Raw genomic sequence first — 25,201 nt, forward strand, 5'->3', positions numbered from 1 at the left:
GATCGAGAGAGGAACAGGCCTGTATTTTAGTTGTGTTTTGTTTTTGTATTTTATTTTAGCCAGCAGTCGTCCGCGAGGGGCTGCTGGAATTTATATTTATTTTCGGTAGCCAGCAGTCGTCAGCGAGGGGCTGCTGGCGGTATTTTGGTTTGTTTATTTTATTTTAAATAAAGTTTATTTGATTGTTCGCCGGTTCCCGCCTCCTTCTTCCCTGAAGATTGCTACAATCAAATATATATTATATTTTAAGTATAAATTATTGTATAAAAACTATTTATTATTTTTTTCTTGGATTCATTTTGTCATTGTTTTAATTTGTTTTAACTTTTTAAATAAAAGGGGTATGTTAATTAGCTTAACCCCATTCATTTTTGCTGTCATCTCAAATTTCTTATTGAGAATAATGAATTTTCATTGGCATCAATTACTGAAACTTTGGTATGGAACGACCTACAATTATGTATGCAACTGTGATATGCTCAAATGACATCAGCATGATAATTTTGTGTAAACAATAAGAGTTTCTTTGAATAGAATCTGAACTGAATTGAATTTAAACACTAACCTTGCTTTCCAGCCGGTCACTATTGAGTCTCAACTCGTTCCTCTCCTTCTCCACTTTCTCCAGCCTCAACTTGAGCAGCTGAATCTCCTCCTAAAGACAGACAGATAATCAGAAAACACAATAAGACAGACAGAAGACAGGATGACAAGAAATTCAGCTGATGACATTACACATTCAGACACAATGACAGTTACTATATTTAGTGAAGTATAGAGATAGACAGGTGAGATAAATTAGAAACTGTAACGGAATGGCAGACAGGAAGAAAGCCTGTCCTGTTTGGAGCCTTAGCATCTCTATTACCGCAAACCTCCTCCTACTTCCCAAAACTCTTCTTTTGCGAACTTGAGAGAACTGCAGAATACAGCCAATCGGTTGCAGCTGTGAAATCTGTTTGTGCAGAGGAGATAGTGACTCTGTGTTTGTATTTTAAAAGCAGGCTGTTTGGAGGCAGTGTCAGCACCCGTCTGTCTCTCGCAGGAGCACGCCTGACTGCATGGCTACACAGCACTCAGCGGGACGCGGCCCAGCGGACGAAACGCGCATGCACGCACGCACACTCTGTGACATGCTAATGCACTCCCCTGCGGGAAGCAGAGCTGCTTTTGATCCAGAATGCTACATAGGTAATGTATGCATACACACAGCCCTGCCACTCTCCGCACACACAAACACACACAGGACTCTACAAACACTTGGATTGAGGCGAAGCCGCAGAGACAGTAACCAAAGAGACGGGTGATTTGGGTGCGACTGAGAGATGCAGCTGAATTTGAGAGGGACCCCCGCGGGGCAGAGAAACCGAGAGGGGCATTAAAAGCCACACAGATGGCCTTTGAATTCAGCTGTACTATTTTCAAAAGGCAAAATCTGTACATGACATGCCGATTTACAGCATTTAAAGTGGTTAGTGAAGAGGACTGGTGCTTACGTCTTTGCCGCGGATCTGCTCCTCTGTCAGTTGAACCTCGATGAGTGGACGGACGGTGGTAAAAACCTTCCACCAAGGCCAGCCCTTCACACCCCGGTTCTTCTTAATGTTTTTCTGAATGCAGCGGATTGCCAAGTCCTGGATCTGAAAAACAAGGACATTGTGTTTATGACTGTGTGTGCTTCTCACTGCTGTGCTAGTGAGAAATTGTCAGGTCTTTAGGTCTTGTGCATGTGAAGTACAGTAGCTCAAACCAATCAGAGCCCAGATGAACAAAAGCAGGCCTGTGTTTGGAGGCCCAAGGCCCCACAGTCAAAGAGCTTCCCTTGGGGGAACCAGCTCTGAATGGACCTTTTCAACTCCGGGATGTCCAGTGCGGTCCGCAGTAAGCCTGAGGGTGGGACTCTAAACTTCAGGGGTTCTTAATGTTTACAGAGGTATAATCATTCTAAAGACCAAACCATTTGTCCCATTAGTCAATGCATAATCCATTTGTTACAGTATTTATTAATCTTTGTATATGTTAGTTATTAAAAATACTCTTCATTGTTAGCTTATGCTAGTTCAGGTCCATTAAAGAATATTTACAGATACTACTTTTAATTTTAACAATGTATAGACCTTATTCTCTTCAGTGGGTTGTACTGTTATTTAATGTGCTTTTGGATTGTTCTGTTGACAAAACACTGCAAAAATATATTCAAAAAATAAGATTCAGTAGACAAAAACTCCAGACAACATGAGCTGTGGAAAATTTTAAGTAATCAGGGAGCTTTATACAGCGAGTGCCATTAAAAATACAGTAAATCACAGCCACATCCCTGACAGCCTCGGTTTTATACCGGTCATGGCGCTGCTCTGAATAAGGTCTATTAGTAAATGTTGAAATCAACATTATATGAGATCAATAAATGTTAGTTCACCTTAACTAATGTAGTTATCTAATTTAACCTTATTTCAAAGTGTTACCAGAAATATTTAATAGATTTACTAGTATTTTTAACATTTACATTTTTTATTTTATAATCTAATATATTTTTAAAAAATTATAAGGTACGGTATTTAAAATGTAATATTATGCAATAATAATAATATTTAAATAAAAGTATAAATACATTTTAAATTTAAACAATATTTTCTTTTATTAATTAATGTTAACTTTTTTTAATTACACTGAGTAGCCTTTATCAATTTCACTGCATGCTTAAATTATGCACTGACATGTAGCTTGCAGTAAAAGTGAGTCATTATAAAACAATAGGCTTTTCAGCGAAGGCTTTGTCAGAGTGATTCAAACCGGAAACTTTTGAATCCTTTTAAATGATTCAATAAAAGAATCGACTCATATTACACATATATTATTTTGAAATTGAGAGCTTATATTTTTCATATTTCTGACATGGCATGAATGTAGAGTCACCTCACACATCTCAAGAGTGCAACCCACTTATTTCAACTCTAGACTCACAGTTTGAATAAACGCTGCTCTGTTTCATCAAGCGGACATTAACACTCACCCTTAGCAAAAACACCCATTACTGGTGTTGATCACAGGAAGAACAAACACATTTTCTTCAATGAGGCTGTCAGAAGGCTATACAGAGGAGTGATTTTGGACTGCGTAGAAATGCAGCTAGAAGAAAAAGCCCCAAGCTCCATTGAGTAATTTAATTAAACTTCAATACTACTTGGCAGCTGATTTAAACCCTGCGTAAGATTTACATGCTGCAGGAACAGGAGACGATTCAAATAACAGAGGATTATCTGGAAACCCAATTAGACAGGCCCAATTCAGCACATTAACAGGGCCGAGTCTGCGCGCGTTGCATTCGGACTATGTGTAATTTGTCACGGCGAGAAAGCTTCGGCACAGAACAGAGGCGGCGTGTGGCCGACATATGCACCGCAGCTCATTTGCCACGCTTTGACCACGGCAAATGCCACAAAGAGCCATCTAAACAGCTTGCAAGAGACGGGCAAAATCAGGAAGAGCTTCCTAATTAAAATGGCAGTCTGGAAGAAATGGTGCCTGTGAGCCCTGGGGCCTGGCAGGAAGAACAAAGTGTTTCGTATGTAAGGATGCGAAACCAACAAAGTCGGCCACAACCCCTCCAACAAGTGTCTGGTGTGAATTTGAATACGGATCAGCAGGTGGCATTCATCCGCATGTATGAACAACACAAGGACATTTGAGCACACTCACACGTGACTGCGAGGGCACCTGTTCACACTTGGAATGAAACTTGTGTCTTTAGGCAATGAGTTAATTAGACACACAATTGGCATTCGTGAAATTCCCAGCTCCCTCTAGTGTTGTTTTCAGTGAAAGTCAAAGGAAATTTGGAAGGAGCAGGCCAGCATGCTTCAAAGGAGCCCAATCTGCAGGGACTAAGGGCTTAGAACACACTCTTAGATAAGTCTAAAACTGGAACACACTTCAAGGTCCTGAGATCCCTCAATTATCGATCTGAGAGAGAAACAAGCAAATTGATTTTGCATTGTGGCAACTGTGGTTTGCAAAGGGAGGTCTGGTCCCACATGTCTGTCTCTCAGGGATCTGCCGTAACGATTGAACTCAACACTTCTTGTCTCGACATTGTTAAATACATCCTACAACACAAATGACTTCAGCACACACTAAGGAATTTCCACTTCCACTTTCCACTTATTTTTTAGATCTGGAAGAGGATATGATACCGAGATTTTGTTTAAGACTGTTTTCATCACTAGGTCAGGGGCCAATGTCTTGCATAACCAGACATTTATTATCAGAGGAATGGTTCCATTTGTAGATTATTTCAGCCAGGGAACACACAACAGTAGGGAAGATACCATCTAATGAGAACTAGATCAAATTAACACATAATCTATTGTATACACATTACTATTCAAAAGTTGGGGTTGTTAAGATTTTTTTATGTTTTTAAAGTCTCTTATGCTCAACAAGGCTGCATTTATTTTGTATTGTGAAATATTGTTACAAACTAAAATAACAACTTTATATTTTAAAATGTACTTATTCCTGTGATGCCAAAGCTGAATTTTCAGCAGCCATTTTAAGAAATAATTTTATTATGCTGCACTGATACTTTTGCTGCTTATTATTTTTTGTGGAAAATGTGATGCATGTTTTTTGAGGATTCTTTGATAGAAAGTTCAAGAGAACAACACTTATTTGACATAGATTTGTTTCCAATATAAACGTCTTTACGGTCACTTTTGACAATTTAATGTTTAATGTTACCTTTGCTGAAAAAAAAGATTTTTTAAAAACAAAAATCTTACTAACCCACACATTTTTAATGGTAGTGCATCGATAATACATATTAATAATGCATATTTTTAAAATATGTAATTAAATGATAACATTTATTTAATCTATTAGACAGTTCGTGGAAGATTGCAAACTAAAAAAAAACTACAAAATTAAATGTAACAATTATTTCCCAAACAACTTCAAAAACATGGCAGAATCTAAAATTCTACTTGTCTGCATTTAAATTAGGTAACAGCCACAAACAAATCCCTTGAATATCTTTAAAAAATCTGATGTCACTAACCTGACAACCTTTAACTGTGGGTACTGTAAGTGCATGGGCATCTGAGGTTACAGCCCATGAGGTGGCTTTCAACAGCAACAGTCTAGTACAAATCCCTAGACTGATTTCTCAGTCTAGCGTGAAGCATAGGTTTCTGACAAGCTTGACAAAAGATTTCTTTCTAAGAAAATAAATTCCTCTGGGGACAGGTCGCTGCGATTCAGAGGCATCCAGACAAGTCTCTTTGTGAGGACAATAATTGTACAGAAAGTGGAAAATAACAGTGAACTCTCCAACAAATGGCGAGCCACAGTCCTTACTCAAGAACTTCGTCAAAGAAATCAAACAAAAACCAGAAGTGCACAAGACTTCTTTTATGGCGACAGCTATAAAGCAGCTCACCTACAAATCAGTGTTACCAAAGACGCCTTACAAGGAGCCCTAAACAACAAAAGGAAAAGAACGCTACACAGGATCTAAAGGAAGAAAACAACCCCTACTAACGTCTATGATAGCAACTACAGCCCAAAAGAGCAAAAACAAAAAACAAAAAAAAAAAAAAAAAAAAAAACCTTTTTTATCAAACTCCTTTTACTTACAGAAATACATCCAGTTAACAGTCTTGACTCTTGTCTGGAGCTCTGAGGTAAACTGAAAACAGCCTCACCAAGAAAAGCCTTCTCTGTTTGTGTGCAATACTGAAAGAGGAAGTGGATGTTGATGAAGTTGTATTGCCAAGACAGCTGACCACCGAGGGCCAACAGCAGCGTGAGGAGTTGCATTGAGCCCACCTCCTCCCATGACATTAATTTTACTGAGACAGGGGTCCAGTCTTCTTAGAAGAGAAGACAGAGTCACAGGCAACTTTAGGACCAGCCCTCACATCCTGAGCCAATCCCACTGAAGGGAGCATGAGTGTGAAAGTAAGAGAGCAAGAAAGGGGCACAAAGGATCAGAGATTGAAAGGAAGACCGAACAAAATAAAAGACACCGGGGCAGAATAAAAGGGCTTAAATTCAAAAAGAGACAGAGTGAGTGGCAAAGCAAAAATTAATGGACAGAGAGGGGCAGACGAGAGTGTAGGGCACACAGTGTCGGGAGAATCGATAAGGCCTGTGATGGAGGGCAGTGGGGCAGGTGGCTTCTTCCCCGGAGATGTGCTGATTGAATGTTATCTGTCAGAGGAGGCCACAGTCAGAGGGATTTTCTCAAGACAGCAATGACATTCTGATGGACTCAGAGACAAACCTCACAACAAATGAACTCAAGTATGGAGAGCTCTGATTGAGAAAGGGACAGATGCTCAAAAAACACAAAACATTTCCATTTCGGTAGGACAAAAGGTGGCTTACAATGTCTCAAATGCTCCAGGGGTATGCATGTTGTGATAATTTAAATTATGAATTCTTTTTTTTTTAGGTATGGATGACTTACCTTCCTCTTTTTGAAGGCCTGTCGGGCCAGGTAGCCTCTGCACGCAGCCTGAAACAGGGTAATGTTGCGTCTGGTCTGGATATCTCTGTGCTCCTCCAGCTTAGGCAAAACACCTGCTCTGAAGAACACCTGCAAACAGACCACTGCTATGAGATAAATGGAAATAAAACAAACTGTCCCACAATGAACATTTCACTGAATTCATAACATTTGGTTACTGGCACACCGTTAATAATAATAGTAATAATAAAGTATATTCAAAATTGAAAAAAATTATTAGTTTATCTTCTCTGGACTTTTAAAAATATTTTTAAGTATAATATTTCATATTTAAACATTATATATTTTATATATATATATATATATATATATATATATATATATATATATATATATATATATATATATACATATATATATATATATATATATATATATATCCATCCATCATCTTCCGCTTATCCTGGGCTGGGTCATGGAGGCAGCATTCTAAGCAGAGACACCCTGACTTCCCTCTCCCTAGACACTTCCTCCAGCTCTTCCGTGGGAATCAAGGCGTTCCCCAGGCCTGCTGGGAGCCATGGTCTGTACAGTTTGACAACTCTACTAGCAATATAAAAAAAATTACTGTTGCGTTACAAAAAATGTATATACAAAAACAAAAATGTAAGTCTTCCCCAGGGTCTCCTCCCAATGGGACATGCCCAGAACACCTCCCCGGGAAGGCGTCCAGGAGGCATCTGGAACAGATGCCCGAGCCACCTCAGTTGGCTCCCCTCGATGTGGAGGAGCAGCGGCTCTACTCTGAGCTCCTCCCGAGTGACCGAGCTCCTCACCCTATATCTGATTCTCATCCTATCTGCTTCACATTTGGCTCCAAACCGCCCCAGTGCATGCTGAAGGTGCTGGTCTGATGAGGCCAACCTGACCACATCATCCGCAAAAAGCAGAGACGAAATCGTGTGGTCTCCAACCGGACACCCTCCGGCCCCTGGCTGCGCCTAGAAATTCTGTCCATAAATATTATGAATAGAACCGGTGATAAGGGTCCAACATGCACCAGGAACAAGTCTGACTTACTGCCGGCAATGCGAACCAAGCTCCTGCTCCGGTCGTACAGGGACCAGACAGCCCTCCACAGGACGCTGCGAGGGACACAGTCGAATGCGTTCTCCAAAAGTATGACCCAACAAATCCACATGTGCTTTATATATATATATATATATATATATATATATATATATATATATATATATATATATATATATATACATATATATATATGTGTGTACATAAATTGTCTAGACAAATAAATATTTATGTAAAATTCATAGATTTTCCAATCTGCAGTCACCCTCTCGAAAATGTGAGGAGTTCCTTTAAACTTCTGCCCATGCTCTGTTTGCTGCTAATTTTCCGCTCTGTGGTGGGGGTGTCAAACCGAGTTGGATTAACACTTCAGAATCCTATTCCATTAGGCCATTTAATCAGAGAAATTTGAGGGAAGTGGACCTTTCCAGACGTGCATTCATCAAACTCTGTGGACATGGTCTAATTGCATTAGCATTCTATTAGTTTTAAAGATGGATTAATCTAGATGAACAAAATCCTAATTAAAAAGGCACCGGATTCATGATGTACCTGAGCCTGTGCTGGAAAGAAGTGCTGCTTTGGGAAATTGGTTTGATATAGTGGTGTGCAGTGGTGTTCTGAAATGAGGAGTTTTTTTTAAATGTGATTGAAATGTGATATATGGGTCATGAGGTTTTTAAAAAAAATCTTTTTAAAACCGATGTAATGCATATTCTGAGTCATGAACAATGCGTTTAAACATGTTTCAGTTGTTAAATAACATTCCAACGTGTTTAAATTAATTTTTGACTGTTTTTATGCAAGGCAGTTCAACCAAATAGTGGTATGTATATACTGTAGTTGTACCACCTGACATGAAAATTGTACCAACCTACCCATACTTGAAATTAGCCGTTTTTACCAGTGTTTGAGAGAGATTGACAAACCTTGTCACTCTGCCACAAGGATAAGTTGGGGTCCTCTGGATGATGCATTATGTTTACTGTAATTGTCTTGTCAAGTAAGAGATAATGTACATCCAGCTGGCTGTTACCTCAGAATAAACCCCGACAGGGTGATCAGGACCCCAACGTGAAGCAGTGGGGTCTTGCATCAGCATGAAAGGATTTATTCTGAGATAACAACTGGCTGGATATACATTATCCCGCTTATTACACGGCTACTTGCCACACAAGTAAATAATTAGACACGAAATATTGATCCGAGTTGAAATATTTTATTAGGTCTTTAAACACAAATCTTCTGTGGAGAGAGCAGTTGCTAGCGCGGAAAGTTCAAACTAGACAGACATTTAAGGGATACGGTACAGTCATACCACTTATTACACAGCATTTCTCAACATAAATAATTATGGGGACAAGAGATACTGATTTGAGATGAAATTGTTTTAAAATTGTACCTGTTTGTTACCTTATAATCCAACAATGTACAAAACAATAGTCGCAAAATGGCAGCCGCAGCGTTTGTATGAAATAAGAGAGAGTCCACAATACTGGTACTTCAGTTACCTGGATGAGACTGTGTTATCTGTTTTCAGCGGTTGTTATCGGGGAATACCATACCGCTGGATGTGGCGATTAACCAATCAGAATCTAGTATTCCACAGAGCCGTGTAATAATTCATAATAAAATAGCCATGTTTGCAGTTGTGCCACACTGACATACAAATCGCTGGACAAAAGTTTTTCAATTAACTCAACAGCTTTAAAACTACTGATATTTGGATCTGGGAATCTGAAGGATCTGTAGAGATTCTGGAGGAATGGTCTCTGATCTCTTGTCAGGTGTTCTCCAAACTCATCAGGCATTATAGGAGAAAACTCAGAGCTGTTATCTTGGGAAAACGAGGTTGCAAAAAGTATTTAATAAAAGGGAGCAAATAATTGTTTTAAATTAAATATCAAAAGGATAAACAATGCAGATTTATTTTTTACAGCCATCTTTGATCATAATTACCAAGGGGGCAAATAATTCTGACCAGCACTGTATATATAACATATATTACATATTTCTATTACTATCTCTAGATAGAGAGAACCGAGAGAGCTAGAGAGAGAAAAAAGGGAGGATGAGAGTCCACTGCTGCAATTACTACTCATCTGAGGGAATGGCAACAAATGCCTCTTGATTGAGCCTTTATCTGGAGCTGCTCTGCGGTTTAATCTTCCTTTTCACATCAAAGGCAGCCAGAGCCTTTCAGTGATGTAGAGCCTCAGTTATTGTTATTATAGGAGGCAATCTCTCAGAGCTCCAAGCATCAGATCATAGGGGAGAATGGAGTGTTATGAAATGATTTCATATTCATGTAAAGTTTGACAGCTTTCAGACCCCATGGCATTCGCTGCCAACCCAACGGTACCACAAATAAAAATAAAGGACAATATGTTTACCCGAAAACGCTTCCTACAACCCTTTACAACCTCGCAAATTAGAACATCAGGGCTGAGCTACCTGCTGGGCAGCCAATACACACACACACACACACACACTTATCTGCTTTCAGGCAGGTGTAATATCAGAGTGGGACCTCTCCACCTCAGGAGAGTAGCAAAGGAAAATTGAGTTTCATTTCTCAATGTCAGTGAAGATGTGCAGGAAAAAAGGCCTGATATCACCTGAACGAGAACTTCATTCATGGTCCTCTCAAGTCAAACGTAAGATTAGGTGGAAATGCTTAAAGACTCACACGTACATTATCCACAGCATCACAGAGCATGTGTGAAACACTATTTTAATGAATTACATCATCCTAAGAGACTCCGTTGGATGTGTTCATTTGAAGAACATGAAGATATTGTGTTAGTAGAAATGTCTGTTGTGTGCAGCTTCTTATTAGCCATGTTGCCCCTTGACATTCACCCAGCAGGCGTGTGATTCGCCAGTCTTTTCCACACAAGAGCACCAAAGGTCAGAATTACGGAAAGGTCTTTTCATGGGGGTCAAATGGCAGTGCTTTCCATGGAGACAGAGAGAATAAAATTCCTCACGAAGACATGGGGAAACAAATGGCAATGGAGGAGTGCAAAGAGAGGACTTTGTGTCTAAGTCTGTGGGGGAGTCTGTGATTTAGACGGATGTATTGTACTAGGGTGGCAACTGAACAATGACTGTGTTCAATAAGCAGCGATGGGAGTTCATGATTGGTTAGGATTCTTGTTCACATCTACACTGGCTTCAAAAAGTATTTGGACACACAAGACACACTTGAAAATGTCTGAATGTCACTGCATTAGATACAAAACATCTGTAAACAAAAAGTGACATCTGTAAACAAAAGCAGAGGTTTTCTCCTAACTATATTTATTATTCTTTTGCTGTTTTCTTTAGTTCATTATTTTATGTAGGTTTTAACAATAAATTAATTAATTAATTAAAAAACAAAAACAAATTGGGGGCACTTTATATCAGAACCATCATTCAGTTGTGTACTACATATATATGACCACAAATATTACAAATACAAACAAATAAACACATATTAGAAAAAAATATAATATATATATTTTATACATGTATTTGCATTTTATTTTATTTTATTTGAAAAATAAAAAAGGGTGCAACTGTATATCAGAATCACCATCAGTGGTGTGAATCTCTGTACTCAAGTAGAATTCTAAAATTATGGCTGTCAAGTAATCAGTTGTGTATTTCTATTTCCTGGACACATTTTTCTCTATTCCCTTTTATGTAATCAGCTATTTATCAGAATGTGATTATTTTGGCTCTCTCTCTTGGCTTCTGTTCTTTGTCTGAAAGTACAATATCTTGCTGTGCTGATTGGTGTTTGTAGTGAGTTATCGGCAAGCACCAAGCCAGAGTAAACCAAACAAAGCAACCCGGTGCCTCGCCAGAATCAATCTTTCGTCTACAGAAGATGCACAAAAGGATTTCTGCTTTAATCATTCGAAGTATAGGGGAGACCCAGAGTGCAACTTTCCAGGAGAGCTCATACAATCAAAGAAAACCTCACAATAATTGTCTTCCATGCTCCAACATGCCTGCCAATGAGGCCTGTCAACGGTGCCAGCCATGTCCCATCTGCAGCTAAGCATTGTGGGTACAGCATCGGCCCAGAGCAGAGAGTGCTTTTTCGACAGGAGAGGAGGAGAGGAGGAGATGAGTCTTTTTGGCCAAAGCCAAACTGCCAAACTTTCCGTCCAGATGTGAGCACAGCGGCAGAGCGGATTAAAGTCGGTCTGTGTCTAAGAGGTGTAGAAGAAGCGAACGTTTCGGCAATCTAAATGGAAATCATGCCATCTGTTTGGAACTGATCCTCGTGACTCAGGCAGAATCTGTATGCCACAAACTGACTCAATGCACTGATCCATAACATACTGAAGTAATTTTTTTAGATGATTATTATGACAAAAACAACACTATATTTCTCATTTTCACTCAATTTCTAACCCTGATATTGTAAAAGTAATTAATTTACTCATTTAGATTAATAGCAGTTCAGCATGAACTCACTGATTGTCCAGGACTCCCATGAATACTCCCATTTTAATCAATGAAGGAAATTCACAATAAATCTTGCTGTATTGGCTACAGTGGGAGCACTCTAGTTTTGTTGACTAGCTTGCAGGACATTCTGGGTGCTACAATGCAAAATAGCAGCCCAAAATCTAGCAAACTTAAAAATAAATCAAAATTTCCATTGATACTTTTTGCTTCAGTTCTGAAGGCTCGTTATTTTACGTCATGTTTCCTCAGTGCTCATTTTTCTGTTGTACCGTGAACAAATGTGAAAACATGCACCGATAGATCAGGCTTAAATGCACTCAATTTGGCTCACCGTTTCAACGTAGCATTAGTGCACTAAACAGACATGTCTGTGATTAGTTACAATGCTCAGCCGCTACAAAACGAGTTGTAACTAGATGCACCAGGAGTAGACTCACATGGAATGTCTATCATCACTTTTCTGAAATCGCAATTTTTCACATACTTTTTTTTGGACTATTTGTGAAGCCTACATCAATCCATCATAAAAGTAATCCATACGGCTCCAGGGGGTTCATAAAAGCCATCTGAAGCGAAGCGATGCATTTTTGTAAGAAAAATATCCATATTTATAGAAAACATCAGTCACGAATTAGAAGACTAAAACGATAATTTTTACAGAGAAATGTCAAATGAGCTTCAGTTTGTTGCCCAGCCCTATTTATTGGATCTGCGAGAGGCGTCTACTCTCACCTAAGCTTATGCTACTCATACGTTGGGTCAGAATTCACTCTTCGTCCGGAACTCGACTTGTGTATGCCCGTAACCTGAAAGCAGTGATTATAGTTTATAGAGTTATAAATATGGATATTTTTCTAACAAAAACACAGTGCTTCACTTCAAAAGGCCTGGATGCACTTTTTTTGGGCTTCAAAAAATGGTACCATTCACTCCCATTGGAAGCTTGGAAGAGCAAGGATTTTTTTCATATTTCTCCAATTGTGTTTGGCGGAAAGAAGAAAGTCATGGATGGTTTGTGGGTAAGTAAATTTTGGGATGAACTAACCCTTTAAAAAGTTTATAAATCACTTTTTCTAAAGTGACACTGTCCAACAGTGACACCACTGGTTAAGATTAAAAGGTTAGTTCACCCAAAAATTAAAATTCTGTCATTAATTACTCACCCTCATGTCGTTCCAAACCTGTAAGACTTTCGTTCATCTTCTGAACCCAAATGAAAATCTTTTTGATGAAATCTGTCCCTCCACAGACGCAACAAACTTTGACACTTCAAAGAGTTCATAAAGAGATTGTGAAACTAATCCATAATAATTGAGAGGTTTAGTCAGCGAACATAAACAGAAGCTCAACTGAACCTGCTTGATGCCCGAGAACAAACCTCTTGTGGAAGCTCAAACGAACATGCTTGAGCCTCCGTTAGCCACAACTGATTTTAATAAATAGAACAATAATTACATTGTTAATATAAAAATACAAAATAGAAATGTTTTGGTCGTTGTTGTTTTTTTGGATAGTGTAAGTAATGTTTATTTATTTATCTTAAAAATGTGTCAACATGTAGTGTAACTGGAACATGAATTTATATAAATAAATAAAAAGAATTTAAAAAAGACCTTTGCTTCCTCATTTCAGAACACCACTGTACACCACTGCATTTGATGGCAGAAAATTAAATTACATAAAAACTCTGTTGGCCAGAGTGAATAGAATAGATTGAGTAATGCAGGTAATGAGCCTTTTCTGGGTCTACTATCGCTAGCTACATTATTGTTTTTAACGTTTAGTTTAGAGGGTGAATGTAAGTATTACTTACTCTGCTCAAGCCCATGTGATAGCTGCTTTTTTCCAACTCAAGGGACTCCAGTAGCTCTTCGACAGCCTGAAACGCACAGAGAGACACAGACACATGTATAAAACAGTGAGACAGGCATAAAGATCTAGTGTGCCAACCACTTCAGGGCACCAAGAGGACAGTATGCTGACTGGGGCGCTCTTTCTGTCGAAAAACGAACCCAGCTTGGGGAAACTGGGTCACAAACAACTGTCTTAATGTCTGACCTCTCTCTTCTACTCACCCATGAGTGCTTACTTCCTGACAGGATGTCAGGCAAACAACAACAAGGCAGGCGATTAAAAAATCTCAGTGGACAGATGACTAATGGCTAGAGTTTGAGCTAAGACCACAGGGATGTATTGAGTGCTCTCTGCAGGGGCGCAGGGGCCGACTGGTGAACAGGTTCAGTGAGAGACAAGCAAAAGGCCAAGCCTCAGACTAAGCAGCTGCAGATGGATAACAGGTCTAAAGGGGAATCTGCTAATGTTTGGTTACCACAGCGAGACCTCTGTAAAACACAAATAAAGCAACATGCAAACAAAGATCCTTCTCGTGAGATGCATTTATTTGAGCCAGTAACATGTTTGTATACTAAAAAGTATATACTACTATCCATGAAATAGATAGATATATAATATACACACATACAGTATCAGTCAAAAGTTTGGAGATGTTTATTCATTCTTTGTTACTATTTTCCATGGCCTTTACTATTTAAATTAAATATAGATGAAACCTTATTAAAGTTACAAAAGTTATTTAGTCAAGAGCAGTTAGTGATTTTTTGCAGTGAGTCTTTTGTTGTTTGATTAAAATTAAAAACACAGACAGCAGCAAGACTATTAGGCTTTTGTCACTTTAAAACACAGTATCAGTATATTGGATCCGTGAATTGTTACACATGCATTGTCTTTCTCAACTGTTTACGCTCACTTGAGACATAACCGTTTATGTTTACTAGGATACTCACCAAGACGGGCATTTTGACAGAAGTTTGTGCGAAATTGTGTTAATTTTGTTCAAGAACAAAAGAAGAAGTGATAGAGAACTCAATTCAGTTATTTATGCGCTGTCTGAGAAGCGGCTTTCTGGACACACGCTTCAGATGTGTGCGCACACAAAACTTCTGCAAGTAATGAATTGAGTTCTATTTCACGTCTTTGTGTGCTTGAATGTTTAAATTGGCAAGGCTTAAAAACACCTGCAAATGATAAACTTTTATGATGTAGCACTGTCCCAATCGGGACAGGGACTGTACCGTCAACTCTTGGCCATTGGGCAGTCCTTATTGTCGAGCCCTGCATTTATATCTAGCGTGTCAATTCTCTTTACGTGGCATGTGTAAGCCTCTCCCTTTCTCTCACCTTGAGTGACTATGAGTGAGAGTGTGTGAGAGAAAGCGAAAAGCAAAAGTGACAGTGCGTAAAGCTCAGCACACAAACACACACATACAGTACTGTGCAAAAGTCTAAGGCATGTTAGTAATTTCACCCCCCAAAAAAATTGTTTTAAGCTAGTTATTTGTATCTTTTGCTGTAGTGTGTCAGTAGGAAATATTTCCAAACAATCATTTTGCCATTAATTGTAATAATCCATTGAGATTTTTTATGCAAAAGCAGTCAAACTTTCCAGCAAAACTACAGCACTGTGAAAACTTTTAGGCACTTGTGTAAAAATTGTGTTAAGTGAGGATACTTTAAAAAATAATGTCATAAATAGACTTGATTTATCAATTAACTTCTATTAACTAAATCAAATCAATATTTGGTCTGACCACCCATTGCAATTAAAACAGCTTTTTTCGAGGTACACGGTCACAGTTTTTCTGTTTCTTCATGTAATCCCCGACAGACTCGATGATGGGGAGATCAGATCTGTGGGTCATACCGGCTCTTGTCAGTATCCTTGTGCATACAAAAAAATTCTCTGGATTATTACAATTAATGACAAAATGAACATTTGGAAATGTAAACTGATATTTCCTACTGACACACTTCACCAAATTATATAAATAACTGGCTTAAAACCATTTTTTGGGGGCGAAGATACTAGCATGTCTAAGACTTTTGCACAGTAATATATATATATAAAGACACAGACACATACATCCACATGAAGTTGTCATTAATATATTACAGGTCTCAGAAGACTCAATAGCAGGGTCAGTGATAGGACAGGATGCCACTGATAGAGTCGTCATTCTGGGAACTGATTAAAGCCTTTATTGCCCTGTCACCAGAGCAGAGGCGAGATTAAGGGGGAAAAGATGTGTACTATAGCCTGTTAATCAACAACACAGCTCTCTGCCCTGAGCACTGTCATAATCAATTACATGGTAGAGCAGCTCATGAAGGAGGAGCCGAACAGCACTCGGAGAAACAACACACACACAAACACACAAATAAAAGGACACTCACCCTTCTCTCATCAGTTACAATGTAGTTCCGCCCATGTTTCTTTGTCAGGTGGGGAGTCAGTACATCAAAACGCCGACGGAACTCAGAAAAGACCAAATGATCGGGATAACCTTGAGGACAGAGGAGAGCCAAATGACAGGAGGGTTACAACAGGAGGAAGTGTGAGATTCTAGAAAGCTACAGAGTTTGTGTAGGTTCAGCAGTGAGCAATGATGAGGCCATTGGTCAGTCACTTATCTTGAGAATGTCCTGCTTACTCAGGGGTTTGGGATGAAATGTGCCAAAACCTTTTCCAATGACATTTTGTTGATTTTTCTAAAGCACTGAACAAAATAAGCCCATGAGTGTCTACCAAAAAAAAAAAAAAAAAAAAAAAAACACCTTCTAGAACACTAGGCAGAGCCTGACCACATAAGCCCTAGAAAACTTCAAAGGTCAACAAACCCCGGGAGAAAAACACATTATTCGGAAAAGTCAAGCCTGCGTGGTAAATCTGAACTTTCAAATCTTTCCACTCTTCATAGAATTTTCTACATTCTTTTCAAAATAAAGGTCACAGATATATAACGAGGGTCATTCACTGTCTTTATCTTGCATTTATAATGCCTGGCTTTTTAAACTCTAACCTTGGCGGTAGATACGGAGGGCATCGAGCAGTTTGGAACCGCGGAGCTGTGCCCGAAGCAAGCCCACATCCAGCTGCATGAGGCCGTTGTCACAGCTTTCTCCATGTGCCTCTATCTCCCCAGAGCGAGGTGAGGGTCCTCCTAGCACCTTCACATCCCCAGACAAAGTCTCTGCTTTAGGGAGCAGACAATGCACAAAATGCACCCTGGACCGCCTCACTGTGTCTATCAGTGCATCCTATAAGAAAACAAACAACATACATTAAGTTTTCAGAAACGCTTTCAGAAACTGTAATAAGAGTTTATTATGTGAGGACCTGTACTAATGGATCACGATTAATGGCGGCGATATATATCGCCACGGCCAATATATTGGTAGATATTTAGCTTTCTTTTTTTAATTACTGGCCGTTTTTCAGTTTGGTCGATAAATGGAAGTGGGACCTTTATTTTGACAGTACCATTCTCCGTCTTCACTAGTTTACTGTCTTTGCTTAAAAATTCTGTCTAATAAATTATTAAATGTTAAACAAAGAAAGTAAGTGCTACATGAAAAGTATTATAGCGTTTACCTTTATATTATTAGACTTATCAGATTACAGAGTGCCCTGTTGATTAAAGTGTTTACTTCATTTTTATTCATGGTTCTTGATCTGTGGAAAATACTATATTAGGGTGACAGAATCAAAAAGTATTTTTTCATCAAGTTCCCAATTTATTTATTTTTGAATATTGAATTTTGAAATTATTTATTTCTAATTCATAAACATTATGTGAAATAAATATAAATTTAATTGCAGCATGTGTTACTTACCATCTTTAAATGAAATAGTGTGATGTGATATATCAGCTTTATATCAGCCACCCTGCACTCTAAGATATTGCATCAGCCATCAAAAATATCCATATTGATCTTTTTCTACATAGTGTAGTGGTGGTGCTTTAATTAGCATGCTGGGTTTTAGCTCTAGGGTCTCTTGAGACCCCTGCATTCTGTTACTATCAAGGAAGTCTATAATAAGCTGCGCTCTGTCTAGCTCTTTTGAATGCACTAGTATATGGATGTAATTATCATGTTTTTATCCTGTTTTAAGTACTCACCACTTGTAGTTTAATCTGGATGCAGAGGGACTTCTTTTTAACAGCGGCCACGCCAGTTGTGAAGGTCTTCCTCATGCTTGTGGCCCTGCGCAGGGCCAGCTGTGATCCGCCCTCAAGCCCAGCAATAGAACCTGACAAAACTGTGGCTCCTCCTGAACGCCCCATAAACAAGCTACTGATATTCTTCCTGCAGAGGAAGAATCAGAGTGTACACAGGATGAGCTGGATCATTTAACGCCTTCACGTTTGGGTTTTTTTCCCATTTGTATTATTTGAATTATAAAAAAAAACAATGAATAAATATATTGCTATTAGTATACTATTGGACTGTATAATAAAACAATAGTAGTTTATGGCTGTTAAACCAAAACCGTACATTAACATTAAACCGTAGAGCTTTTATTTTAGTTGGAAAATGCTAGAAGACATCAAAGCCTCAGATTTATTACTGACTTATAAATATTTCACATTACAAACTCACAGCGCTTGTAGAGATGGAATAATTATTTAATTATCAGGGTCTTACTTCTGAGAGTCCTGCAGTAAAATGGTCGCATTCTGAGAGGCAGGGTTCTGTTTGGCATGGCTCAACCATCCCCGAGCATCATACTCCACCCAATCAGTGCCATGGCTGTGACCCAACAGGAAGTGATGTACCTTCTCGCTCTTCAGCAACAAGGCAGGGCCTGAGAGATGAGTTGAGCACATGAGGTTGCATAAACTTTGCATACATAAACGTATCGAAGTAATGGTATGTTTGTGGGTGGGCATGTGAGAGGTGTATTGTGTTCTGACCTTTGGTCTCTCCATCCACAAGGCTGTAATAACTGAAGAGTCTTTCCAGCAGAGTTTCCTCCGAGCCCCCGGGCTGCATAGCTTCTTCCTCCATCAGCCATAGCAGGCCTCTCGCCTCATCTGTCCTGGCCAGTGTCCGTACCTGAACCACATGGACACAGACGAACATGCGAGAACACTGTTAGACTCAAACGACTGGGGTCTGTATATAAACAGGTCATGAACTGGATTTAAATCCCGGACGAGCCCCCAATTTAGGCTATGAGCCCAATTTTGGGCCAGGTTGTAAATCATTTCCAAGGTTAAACCTTTTAAAGCCTGACATAATAGTCAGAAAAATGTTTTGAAATGGAACAGAATTCAACCTTTAGACAACATGATTTTGTTGAGTATAATATTTGATACATCAGTCTTCTATGGCTCATATAGATATAGTGAGTGAGAATATGGAGCTCAAACTGGGGGAGAAAAAAAATTCTGTAGTTTCTGTAAAAATGTAGTTGAAATTCTGATAGCTTGTAATGTAAATCAATGAGACCTTTATAACAGTATAGCAGACTACTTTCATAAAATGAAAAAAGATAATTTTGTCGCTCTATATCTGCCAATAATATGTTTTAGTAAGATGACATTTAAATGCTTTGTTTTATGATCAAAGCTTTGTCGTTTTAATTGTGTGAGGCAGAACATATAATGCAATGCAATATAATGATGATTGAGAGAGAAAATTTATGTTCCTCAAATGTCTGTTGTTTTTGATGCATGATTTTGACCTTTTTTTGTTGAAAAAAAAGTATGTATAATCAAGTACACCTAAGTTGCTTCCAGTAAGTGTTCATCTCGAAATATTACTAAAATATAAAAGTTATTCTTACGTTTACTTTATAAAAAAGCAGTATCGATTTCATCGCAGTGTACCACGATCTGAAGGGCAACATTTTTTTAAATGTTACTAAAACTAAACGATCAATGGATATAAGAAACCTCAAACCTTATGAAAACACTACCATCTCATTCTTGTCATCACTCTTGGCAAGGTTACGCCACATTTTTGAAGATTCTTTGCCAATGACATTGTTCAAATGAGTCCCCCTAATGCGCATGATCAATCTCCCTCAAGAACTTTGTTTACTCAAATTCAAGCCCCTTTCATTCATCAAGCCTGTGCATTGTTTCATTTACTTTTCATTTCATATTTTGATAATGACCTTAAACACAACATTAGTCATTACATGAAAGCAATTACAATCCTTTATACAATAAGAGAGAGGAGGAGAAAACGAGGGGGAAAAAGATGAGCTATTAGTCTTGGGCTCCTCATTAAAGGCTTGTATTAAGTAAGAGCTCCAGGGCAGTCAGGCAGGCATTTTTAAACCTTACACTCTGCCTGTCTACTTAAGCAATTAATACCAGTAATGGCTTATCCCTTGTTCTGCATTACCGCACTGACACTTTGCAGGCTGCCGAATAACTGCGGATGAAACCATCGCAAAAAAGAAATTACGTAGGCTTATGTATATACTCCGAATATGTCTTTGAATATTCCTTTTCACACTGATGAGACTGTCCTCACTATGCCTCAGTACCATTTCCATCAGGCACAGACTTGCTAATTAACTCTTCAGGGTTGTTTTAACGAGCTCTTTCACTTTACTTAATTGCTAAAGTGTTCAATTGACAATTTATGAATTTCTTTAACCTTATTATATTTAAAAAGTTTAAAAGGAAAGATTATATGACTGCACAGGCATGCGTTTGTGTATCTACTTCAAGTCGCAAATCTGTAATTGGTGAACGCAACCACTGGGGGCACTCAAAACACTTTATAGTTATAGTCAAAGCAGCTTGTCAGAGAAATAAATCACACACTCATTTGATCTCCATTTGTAAGTCTCTGTGAACGTTAATGTATCACTGACCCATTCTAATCTAAAATCTTTTTTTAATTTGAGGATGACTCTACATATCTATTAATTCAATCTTTTAAGTAAAGATGTTTACCAGAGATACTAATGGAAATTTGTTGCTGCAATTTTTAGAAAATTACTAAATAAAATGTCCTATACTGTGTAGTGTTTAGTATAAAGCTGCCAGAGCTGAGAAAAGTAACATGTACCATGTGACCATACAACTCTCATACAGGTTCGTTCAAAAATACACACTACAATTAATATACACTACTGTCACTTTACATCAATTTAATGCTAAATAGTAAAGACATTTATAATGAAAATAATGTTCTATTATTAAAAGGATCCTGAAAAAAAACATCACTTGCACCACAGAAATATTAAGCAGAACTCATTTTAACATGAACATCATTCTACTGTGACTATGCCTTTATTTCCTGTTGTAGCTCATTTTATGTGCTATATAGATTTTACCCAACTACATACAAAGAAGAAATGCTGCCAAAACAATAGTTTCTATTTTCAAATCAAAGCTAAAAATAATATCTAAGCTAGAAATATGCATAAAGCCTCATACATGTGTCTGATGCCAATAAGCTTCATATTTGACGGAACAACTAAGCAATATCCCGAAACAGTTTGTGAGCGAGAACATGTCATGAAAAGTGCTTTCATTAACAAAGATTCTGAACGCTGTGCCTTAAGAAGAGGGAGGGGGCTTCCCACTCATTACCCACCCCCACACATACAGAGAAAAAGAACTTCTCTCCGGTATCATTAACATCCCTGAAAGCCACATTCCTGACACACTGCTCTTGCAACGATTGGCTAGATATGACAATATAATAACTTGTCACAATAGATAACAACTTTGAGGTAGAGTTCACACTCAAATGAGAAACTAAAGGACACAAAAGTCCTCTACTAGAACTTTCAAGCAGTCAAAATGAATTTTCCCCAACGTTGTGGAAGACAAGGGAAAACATCAGTGATTTAAGTCAGTGCCGAGACTGAAAAAAGAACACATTCTCCAGATAAGGCCCCTTTGGGGACAGGCTGGGATGCACTACAAAAAGCTGAGGAGGTAAGAAGAGATGTGGGGAGGAGAGAGTTGCTTACCAATGCTTGAGTTGAGGTTTGGTCTATAGCTGCTACAGACAGTGATGTACTGGACTCTATGTCATCTAATGCAAGCTCTATGTTCTCCTAAACAGGGATAGAGGGATGGTTAGTCAGCTATGATTGCAAACTGATTTCAGGTTAAAAGTGTCTATTAGTTTCAAGTGTCCAATCATTAGAATTTCTTTTGTTCTATGATTTTACTGCCTTGTGGCCAAAAAAAAAAAATCAGTATCGATCATAACTCAAGAATGAAAATTGATCAGTTCAAGACTTTTGATTAAAGGTGCTGTAAGCGTTTTGTATGGAATGGCATTCAGACAGCTCACTGAATTCAGTGTCCTGAAATATCAGGCTGGTCTCTGTGGGGAAAAAATTGGACAGGGACTTTTTTTATTCATCATTTGGATTTTGAGATGTGGGGGCTGCACTCAAAAATAAATGCGAGCTTGCAGTCGATTGTGAAGGGGCAGGGTTTGAACTGACTAAATGATTGGAGAAATCCGGCATACGTCACCAAAAAAGTGAGCTATGACATTTTGATTAAAAATTACATGGTCAAAAAAATTTAAAGATGAAACCTACATGGATGATTCATTCACGATAAGATCTATATCATGCATTTACAAAAATATATTTATTTTAGCGTAGAATTTTCAGTTCATGACAACTTGAAGTGTGTTGAGAGTTCCAGAACATTGCTTACAGCACCTTTATCTCAACAAAATCTATGATTGGCTCATGAACTTTGAATGTATATTGATTTTGGTAACAAGGCAAGCAGATTTGATTATGACCGCTTAGACAAACATGTTAATAAAATCAACATTGATTTAACTCAGCTAGTCTCAGCCCAAATTAATTTAGAGTGTAATTTATTTAAGAAAAAAAAGGAATAATTTGATGGGTGGAACAGGATGGACTGCTGCACCTCCTTGTAGCGCTCCATCTCCTGTACAAAGGTGCGTTCGTGAAAAAGCGTTTGGAGACGCTCCTGCGCGTAGTTGTGGCACAGCTCCTCGAAGGTGGCGCCGCGATCACGCTTTGCTAACTTTGGGTTCTGGAATCCTGGAGTGTCCACAATAAGCAGAGAGCACAGGGAATGCTGACTCGACTTCAGCGCTCTAAACCAGCACAAACAAACAACAGATACATATTTGATGTAGGTTAGTGTCCTCAAAACAATACAGGCTTCTTTCTCTTTCACAATTGAGCCTAGGGTTGAATTGAAATTGTACCGTAGGTAACTTAAAAGCCTATTCCTACTACTAATCTTTATGTTCTTTATAGGAAAAGTACATTATTTGGCATTAAATGTGAAACAGTGTACACCAAACGAAATTATAATTACTGTTTTCATCCAAATAAATATATATACAGTATATATATTTTTTATCATTGATAACACAAATGACAGGCAATCAAGGGACAAATGCTCTTTTAATTTATTTATATCTTTTTTTTTTCATTTTTTCATCAAAAAGACTATAAATGTCGAATGGTATACCAGTTGAATGGTACAAAGACATTTTGAGGCACTTGATGCACTCAAATATTTTTTCTTCTTAAATTGCAAAACAATTGAGATCAACCATTTAATATATTATTGAATAAGATAAGTTATTAAATAATGTCTTATATATGGTGTTTATTGACCATCTAAAATAGTTGTATACACAATATTATTCACAAAATATGGTCCTTTTCTGTAAAAAAAAAAAAATCAGTTTGACTGTTTTCAAACAGGTTTCCCCATTACCCCATCTGCCACTGGTTGGGAAAACAAATTTAATCTGGTTTATTTTCAACCAACGTAATGCAAGTTACTTAAAAGTAAATGTATGTCCTGATCATGAGAGGATATAAATGTTACCGGTTAACAAGTGAGATGACCAAAGTAAAGAGCTCAGAGTAGAGCCCAGCAGCCATGGCCTCCAGACACTCCAGAGCTGTGATCTTTAGAGCTGTGAGAGAAATCATCCACACCGTTTTCAGTATCAATACTGCCAAAGCCAGCTACACAATTCATTTGTATCAGAGGTCTTGTATTGTCAAAGATCTTACCCGAGTTGTCTCCTGTCCCAACATCATCTGGTCCTTGGCGGAATGAGGTGGATCTCTGTAAGGTTCCTTTGGGCTGGTGTTTGAAGATAGCAGACGAGAGCTCTTCGAGGGTGCAACCCAAGAGGTAAGCCGCCTTTTGGGCCCACTCATGACGTGCAAATTGCTTTCGGCCCGCTGTGGGATGCACAGGGATGCTGTAAGTACCATGTCAAATGAAGCAGCACAGATGACTGTGGGGCTCTTATGGTATCTGAGGGAAGTCTTACACAATTTCACTGATTATGTAATTTATGTACAGTTATATAATCTCTAGAATATGGAATTTTAATAAAGATTTATACCAAATTGTAACAATTGTAGCAATTTTAACCAAATACTGAAACTGTCTGGAAGCAGTGGTTTTCAGCCGGTGGGTTACGACCTTAAAAAATATTGCAGGTTTGTTCAGGCCGTGGTCAGTAAAATGAAACTAACAGTATGGTTATGCTTAATTTTGAAAAAAGGAGAAACTCTTCCCACATATTTTGTTGTCCAGTTAAAGGTGCTCTAAGCGATGTCGGTTGTATTGTCAAATAAAACTAGCTAGACCCTCCCTCCACCTCATCTGTGCACTAACCCCCCAAACCCCACCCCCAAATCCTTCTTGTCGGTTATTGGCTGGAACAGTTTGTTATGTTTCGTGGTGCGGTTTAGCCCAGTTTGTTTTTGTTGCCGTTTTTGGAGCCTGGGGTGTCTGCAGAGACCGCATTTTTTACGGTGTGTTCAGGGGACCGGTAGCTAGCGGATAGTGAGGAGATGTTTGCTGTATGTGACAAAAAATGTTTTGGCCTAAAAAATGCGTGAGCACCTTTAAGCTCTGTGCTATTTTTATTCAAATCCATGTGTTAGACTTTAATAAATGAAAACCTTAGTGTACATTTTTTACATTAAATGTCAATGTTATTCATTTTGCATACCACTGGCCATATACAGCTCATGATAATATTAACAAATATAATTATTTGACTATTTAAACATAAATATCAGATTAACATTTGGATTAATTTAATCAAATAAATATTTGTTGAATAAAAGTTTGAACAAATTTTTTTTGGTACCAAATTTTGACAACCACTGTTGAGAACCACTTGTGGGATATGGAAGAAATACATTTATTATTTTTTTACTTGACAAGTTTTGACTTGTCTGGCACCCGAACAATTTAAATTTAATTTACATTTTTTAAATAATCAAATTTGATTTGGGGCAGCCACCGTTACACACTAACGGTAAAAAACAACAAGTCAGTTTCAGAACTGTCAAAATTGATC

General features: G+C 38.2%; 1 protein-coding gene across 22 annotated transcripts in view; it reads right to left on the reverse strand.

The window, feature by feature from the left end:
* The window catches only part of myo18ab (myosin XVIIIA b), a 108,074-nt gene that overhangs the window by 29,789 nt on the left and 53,084 nt on the right, over positions 1–25,201 (reverse strand). For all 22 annotated transcript variants that reach the window (XM_077208412.1, XM_077208410.1, XM_077208405.1 and 19 more), the window contains 13 exons: positions 23,892–24,065; positions 23,701–23,791; positions 22,759–22,951; positions 21,828–21,914; positions 18,799–18,940; positions 18,530–18,689; positions 18,004–18,190; positions 16,903–17,140; positions 16,277–16,386; positions 13,839–13,904; positions 6,470–6,598; positions 1,497–1,640; positions 566–655 (listed from right to left, as the gene is read on the reverse strand). In XM_077208412.1, coding sequence (XP_077064527.1) covers positions 566–655; positions 1,497–1,640; positions 6,470–6,598; positions 13,839–13,904; positions 16,277–16,386; positions 16,903–17,140; positions 18,004–18,190; positions 18,530–18,689; positions 18,799–18,940; positions 21,828–21,914; positions 22,759–22,951; positions 23,701–23,791; positions 23,892–24,065 — 1,811 coding nt within the window. The remainder of the gene's footprint in view (positions 1–565; positions 656–1,496; positions 1,641–6,469; positions 6,599–13,838; positions 13,905–16,276; positions 16,387–16,902; positions 17,141–18,003; positions 18,191–18,529; positions 18,690–18,798; positions 18,941–21,827; positions 21,915–22,758; positions 22,952–23,700; positions 23,792–23,891; positions 24,066–25,201) is intronic.

The sequence above is a fragment of the Siphateles boraxobius genome, unplaced genomic scaffold (assembly GCF_051911475.1).
Source record: "Siphateles boraxobius isolate OS27281-9 unplaced genomic scaffold, OSU_SipBor_1 6, whole genome shotgun sequence".
Taxonomy (NCBI): Eukaryota; Metazoa; Chordata; class Actinopteri; order Cypriniformes; family Leuciscidae; genus Siphateles; species Siphateles boraxobius.